General features: G+C 26.8%; 1 protein-coding gene across 1 annotated transcript; it reads left to right on the forward strand.

Moving 5' to 3' along the window:
- The first annotated feature begins 335 nt into the window (after positions 1 to 335).
- Positions 336 to 4,910, forward strand: LOC145844869 (lipase member K-like). Its single transcript, XM_082952293.1, has 4 exons — positions 336 to 843; positions 1,167 to 1,469; positions 3,401 to 3,688; positions 4,307 to 4,910. Exons 1-4 carry the CDS (start codon positions 373 to 375, stop codon positions 4,448 to 4,450), a joined length of 1,206 nt encoding a protein of 401 aa, XP_082808419.1. The 5' UTR covers positions 336 to 372; the 3' UTR covers positions 4,451 to 4,910.
- Positions 4,911 to 6,776: the final 1,866 nt, after the last annotated feature.

A 6,776-nucleotide genomic window follows, 5' to 3' on the forward strand; every position in this document is an offset into this window, starting at 1 on the left:
ACGCTGCTTATAAAGCTGTTACCTATTTAGGAAATTCAACAGCTTTTACGTAAAACTTTATTAAAAAATACTTAGAAAGCTTATGTTTTTCTTAAAATTTTAAGACACAAAAGTATTTAAAGTTAATAGTTTAAAACTTTAACACTTTTACGTTTTGTATGTTACAGGTTAACAACTTTGATTGTAAAAGTATGCTTTATTTGATTTTTGCTTTGTTTAAGTAATTAAAAACATAATTCAATAAGTATAGATAAAGTTTTTTATTTAGGTTTAAAACCAATATAAACATAATCATTTAAAATGCATTTCGAAATAATTTTGTTTTTGATGTTTTTATCTCAGTCAAGTTTTGCCTTCATACCTGAAACTTTTATGGATTCTGAACAATTAGTTTTATCAAAGGGGATTCCCTTCGAGGCGAGCGCGGTTATCACCGAGGACGGCCACATTCTCCAGATGCACAGGCTGCCGCGGAAAAACTCGAGGGGATTTCCCGTATTGATCCTGCACGGGCTGCTGCAGGCTTCCGACTACTTTCTGCTGGACTCGCGCAACCAGAGCCTGCCTTTTATTTTGTGGGACGCGGGCTTCGACGTGTGGCTGGGCAACAACCGCGGCAACAAGTACAGCAGGAGGCACTTGGAACTGCGGCCCAACGACCCGAGGTTCTGGAAGTTCAGCATGGACGAGATGGGAAGGTTCGACATTCCGGCCATGGTGGAGCACATACTGGCGGCGACGAGGAAGAAGAAGATAAACTTCATCGGACACTCGCAAGCCAACAATGTCGTCATGTCAAGTGTCATTGTCAAAGGAGCTGGTCTTGCAGAAAAGTTCAACAAGGTATGTTTTAAACAACTAAAAATAATTTTTAAAAGTGTGCTTATTTAAAAAAGTTTAGATATTTCATTTAAATTACACTCTTTCATACAAAATACTAATTTACAACTCTACTAAAGAGCGATTCCAAAAAGCCATATTTAGACCAGGGCTTTCTATAGTGGTCGTTTTTGACTATTAGAGGGCAATAACTGGTAAAGGGGCGTTTTCCAATGAAGAGTGTGATCCTTTTTGATATTTGTGCAATTATGCAAATGAGTTTGGGAAACCTAGAGCTAAATTATCAGAATTAATATTATATAAAAAAACACAATCAACTTTTATAGATTTTCACTATGGCTCCGACTGGTTATGTAGCCAACATGAGTTATCCGTTGAAGCAAATGGCTCCTTTCGTACAGTTCATAAGTCAACTCGATCAGAAGTTTGCTTATGGGGAATTTTTGCCGTCGCCACAATCGGTGATAGAAATAAAAGGGACGATTTGCACGTTCAGCAGAGAATTTTGTAGAGTGACAGAGTTTTTTTCAAAACTTTGGTCGATAGAAGGGTTTGCTAACAGGAGAAACATAAACCAGTCGCGAACTGAAGTTTATGCGAATCACGAACCAAGTGGTACATCAATACAGGTTTGTTTTCTCATAAGTTGTTTTATTACTTTAAACTTGTAGTAGTAAAGGCTTTAATAAAAGATTAATTAAAAAATGTTTAAATGAAATAAAAAAAGTTTAAGAGGCGTTTTTAAGTAAAATGATTGAAAAGCTAAGTTAATTTGAGCCTCTATCGAGTCACGTTTTTTGAATTATTTGCATTATATACCACTTAAATTTTATAAGTTTTGAAGCTTGTAAACAAAATTTTATTAAACACTAAATATTTTGGTGTGTTAAAGTTATTAATTTGTTTTATTAAGTTTTTGGCATAAATAAAAACTAACATCTTTAGAAATGCAATCAAATATTTTAGGATTGCTCAAGAAATTATTTGTACAGTTTTAGTTTAGTTAACTATTATATAGCTGTTTTATTAGATCTGCAAATTATTATAAACATATAACTAACACGTTTTGATATTAGTTTTTTACGGCTACTTTTACCAACTAATTTTGATACTGATGTAGTTTAAATTACGTCTATTTTATCTGATTAATTTGATTTAAAAATATTTTTTTGTCTAAAATTTTGAATTTAAATTGTTTTAAGTAAAGCTCTTATGAATGAAACTTTTATTTCTTCAAAAAAAAATTTAGTTTTTGTAGCGTTTTAGCATTTTAGGTTATTTTGAAGCTTAAACTATGTTTTAATCGAGTTGAGCGCTTATTTAAACTGTGGGTAATTTAAATATATAATCAGTTAACTTAAATTAAAACTTCAATTTAGACTGCTATTAATGTGAAAAAAAGTTAATTGATAGATTTTTTAGTTTTGGTTAACATAAAACTGTTGTATTAAAATTAAAAAAAGTAAACTTTTACAGTAATTGATTTGCTAAAAAAAAACTATTGCGAAGCAGTTTAAGTTTAAACTAATAAGCTTTGATTTTTATTGTTATAAAACAAATCAACTTAAACTTATTTTGATGTAATTAATTAACAACTTTGACTAAATTTATATTTTTGAAATTAATATTAGTACAATAAATAAAGTTAAAAAAATTTTTGACAAACTTTTTTAATCTTTAATATAAAAACAGTTAACTTTATTTTCTTTTTGTTGGCGACTTGGCTTAAAAATTCTTATTGTTGAGTAAGATTTTATCTAATATGCTTGGTAAAAAGTTACTGATAAATAGTGTTTGTTACTAGCATTGAAATACTAAGTTGTTATTACTAATGTTTCACTGTAGAAAGAGTTGTTACTATTAGTAATGATCAACACTAAAAAAAACATTATTTTACAGTTAGACAAGCTTGAATTTAATTTACCTATAGGTAAAAGTAATAGGTTCGTTAAAGTCTTATCAATAAAAGTAAAAAGCCATTAAAGTGTACTTGACACTAAAATGCATGTTTATACTAAATATGTCAAGTTTTCTCGTTGGGTTTTAGTTTAAATATTAAATTACTACCACCTGCTTCTTTGAAACACTTTAACGAAATTAGTAGCTAACCAACAAAAAAAAAACATAACCTTTTTGCGCAAAAAACGATACCTACTTATTTAAGGTAGTTTTGATTTTTTAACTGAAGTTAAGCATTGTGAGTAGTTCACAAGCTAACTAGATAGTCTTTAAGTCATTATTTTATGTTAACTCAATAAATAAGTTTAAAGCCAAAAGTTTTTGCTGTTATAATAAAAAAAAAAAAAACAATTTAACGATTATTCTTAATTTTGCTCAAGTAAAAGGAAGACAATAATTGTAAATACTACCTTCATAAGATAATTTAAAAGGTTTATCTTTAGCTAAAAATTAATTTAATGTGGGTTTAAACTAGATGTAATATATTAAAAAATGTTTCACCAACTACTAAAAGAATCTTTATATCTGATTTTACCTAAAATATTTTCAAATTTTTTCAACAAAAATAAGACAATAGTTTTTAAATACTAACTTTCACCAGGTGATTGACCACTGGGTGCAAATGGCAAACTCGGACAGGTTCGGCATGCTTTACTACGACTTCGGACCGGAAGAGAATTTTTGGCGGTACGGAAGCGAACAGGCGCCGGTTTACGACCTGAAAAAGTACAAAGTGGACACTTTTGTGTACTGTGCCGAGTTTGACAGCATTTCGGTGTTGGGCGATTGCAAGATGTTCGCTGCCATGATGCCCAATTTGAAGCGATTGGAAATTATTGACGGTTTCACGCATTCAGACTTCACAATCGGGTTGACTGCTAATGAAAAAGTACGCATTTAAACAGTTTTTCTATAATGTAGACCAACATTTATATTGTTTTTAAATTATAAAAATAGTAGCTTTCAAAATAGAAAACGTACAGAAATAAGTTAAAAGTAAATTTTTATTTTTTAATAATCTCTTCTGGTTAAATGTGGAGTATATAAAAAACTAAAAAAAAAATATTTTTCATATAAAAGACCCAACTATAATAACTTCTATTATAATTATTAATAATGGTAAAATAAAAATAAGTACTATGATTTAACAAAAACTTTTTATAACTAGTATACCAAGAATTACTCTATGCAGTTATGCTTAGGTACTATTAATAAAACACCTAAATGGTTCTTTTTTGATCTTTTTTAACATTTTTTATTCTGTAGCAAATTTTATAACAAAATTGTTTCATACTTTTATTACAAAACTTTATTACGTAACAACAATTACCACGAAACTAGTTATAAAAAAATATGTATAAATTTCAGTTTAATTTATAATTTTCAATTTTTTAAAAACTCGGATTTTTTCCAACTGAAGCTTCGTAACAAATGAAATATATATTTGCACACTTATTATTTTATTTATATTTTAGTTTATAATAAGTAGAAACATTTATTATCAAAGGTCTACAAAAAAATAATAGCCGAAATAAATGAAGATATAAGGAAAGTTGAGAGCATTAAACCAGAAAAGCCACAAACAAGTGGCAACAGTCAATCGGTATTTACCAACTACTTGTGGTATCGGTATTTCAAAAGACTTCTTTAGAATGCAAAGAACAAACGATAAAACTTAATTGTAAAGTTCCTTCTTTTTGTATAATGTTTAAAATTATTTAAGAGTAAAAAAAATTTTTGATACTTCCCATAAAGTTTTTAAGCATTTCTAAGTTTTTAAGTTCGTGTGCAAAAAAGAAACACGCATGTTTTAACTCTTTAATAACTTGTAATCATTTATAGTTCTAAATCTGTTTGACTAGTGTGTTACCTATACTAACTAAAACTTGACTAGCTAAGAAATTATACCTAACAAAAATAATGTTGGTAAATTACTAAGATAAATTTTTAAGATTAAGTTCTACTGAAAGGCAAATAACACTAATCTGAGATTAATAATGTTGATGAAGCAAAGTGCAATCAAAACAAATTTTAGATTAGTATGATTAGCTAATCTTGTATTTTTTTTATTATATGGTGTTTCAAATTTTTTGTCATTTTAGTTCTTTTATTTTTCTATCTAAATAATTTGAACGTTTTTTAAATAATTATTTTATTACAACTCCTTTCTTAAGCCGTTTTTTTACTTCTAAGAAAATGTTTTGTTTTTTAAGGTTTTAGAAAATGTATACGCATAAATAAAGCAAAAAAAAGAAAAGATTTAATGGAATTTTAATACTTTATAGTATTGAAGGTATAAAATTTTCAGAACATTTTAAGTTGGTATTTAGTTTATCTTCAATGTCAAATAAGAACTTAGGACTTTTAAATTAAATATTATCATTAGCAAAAAAAATCTAAGTACACTGATAGCGATGAACACAAGTTTGTATAAGTAACATTTTGAACTATATGCATCTTTTACATTTTAAGCGTTTTCAATAATTTCTTTTTTCTACAACTCTTGAAATTGTACTGGTATTTTGAATTTATTAATTACAAAAAGATGTATTTAAATGTTAATTGTTTTTTTCAATTGTGTTTGTTTGTATTTGTAATAAGCATATTTTTTTAGTATGTAAAGTTTGTAATCAGACATAACTTTTACTAAAAAACTATGTTTATCACTTAATTTTTTTTTTAACAACTAATAGTTATTTTAAAACTTTTTAGAACCGACAACTTGTTTTTATTAAGACAGATTATAAAAACTTTTTTTGCATAAATATTTTGTTTTAATTCTATTTTGCTTAATTTAGCCAAACAAATCGTTAAATTAGAAATTTTCTTTTAGCTTTTAAAATGCGACAAAAACAAATTTGTTGAAAACTGTTATGTATAAATAAATAGAAAAATATGACTAAAAGGTTAACAATAATAAAAACTTTGCAATTTATTAGTTGTAAAACTTTTACATACTTTTTTTTATAGCGGAGCTTTGATAAGATCAAAAAGTATTTATGACTAAACTTGTTTTGTTATATTTAAATTCAACATGATAAAACAAAGTTGTCCTTTTTATCAAAAATCACTTAAGAAAATAATTTTACCGCTTTAAATCAATTATAGGAGAGTAAATACAAAACAATATGACTGCATCGGTTGAACTTTTATCTGTGTTTTGTAAGAAGGTAATCTTATCAGTTTCTGTCTTTTGGCATTTAATTAACTTGGTTCTAATAGCTCATTTTACAGTTTACTAACAAAGTCGTAAAAACTGGTACCTTCAGAGCGAACTATTTTTAATTTTTATATTGATCAATAGCTTCAAAAATATCAGTAAATCTCTTGTTATCTATAAATTAAAATAATCAAGTTTGGACACAGCTTTTGTTTTATGTACAAAAAAGCTAAATTTAATTTAATTTTACGAACTTAACTTATAAAACAATAACTTTCATCTAAGATAAATTATATATAAACACAAACATAGCTATGAAAACTTAATATAAACTTATAAAAATACTTTTATAGTAATATTAATGATGCATTGAATAAAGCTGTGACTATCACTAAAATTTCATTTAAGTTCGTTTTAGAATTAAAAATATAAGAATCTCATAACCGTGTCATAAATTTTTAAAACAATCACGTAAAAAAGCTTTATGAAAGTTAAACCATAAGTTTATAATAAAAAAAACGTTATAGTTTTAAAGACATAAAAATTCAACAGCTTACTTATAAATTTTTCTATAGTACAGTCCAATATTAGAAATATTGTTACTTTTTATTTAACATTTAAATTATTTTAGTTTTATGTTGCACAAAGTTTATAAGCTAAGCCTGATATGTTGCACTTTATTAGCCGGTTGAAGTAGTTTTAATTATAAAGATAAGGAATTTAAAAACTCTGTTAACTAGCTTCAAGCGAAACTTTTGGTCTAGCCGATTCAGTTAAAGAGCTATGAGACCACTTCTACAAAAATATATGTAAATGG

The sequence above is a fragment of the Thalia democratica genome, chromosome 1 (genome assembly GCF_965202585.1).
Source record: "Thalia democratica chromosome 1, ktThaDemo2.hap1.1, whole genome shotgun sequence".
NCBI classification, from domain to species: Eukaryota; Metazoa; Chordata; class Thaliacea; order Salpida; family Salpidae; genus Thalia; species Thalia democratica.

Bases quoted from the DNA above. Each gene is read 5' to 3' on its own strand.
- LOC145844869 (XM_082952293.1), top strand. From the start codon at position 373: ATGGATTCTGAACAATTAGTTTTATCAAAGGGGATTCCCTTCGAGGCG. The intron at 1,470-3,400 runs GTTTGTTTTCTC...AACTTTCACCAG, and splicing joins CAAGTGGTACATCAATACAG to GTGATTGACCACTGGGTGCA. The intron at 3,689-4,306 runs GTACGCATTTAA...TTATTATCAAAG, and splicing joins GGTTGACTGCTAATGAAAAA to GTCTACAAAAAAATAATAGC.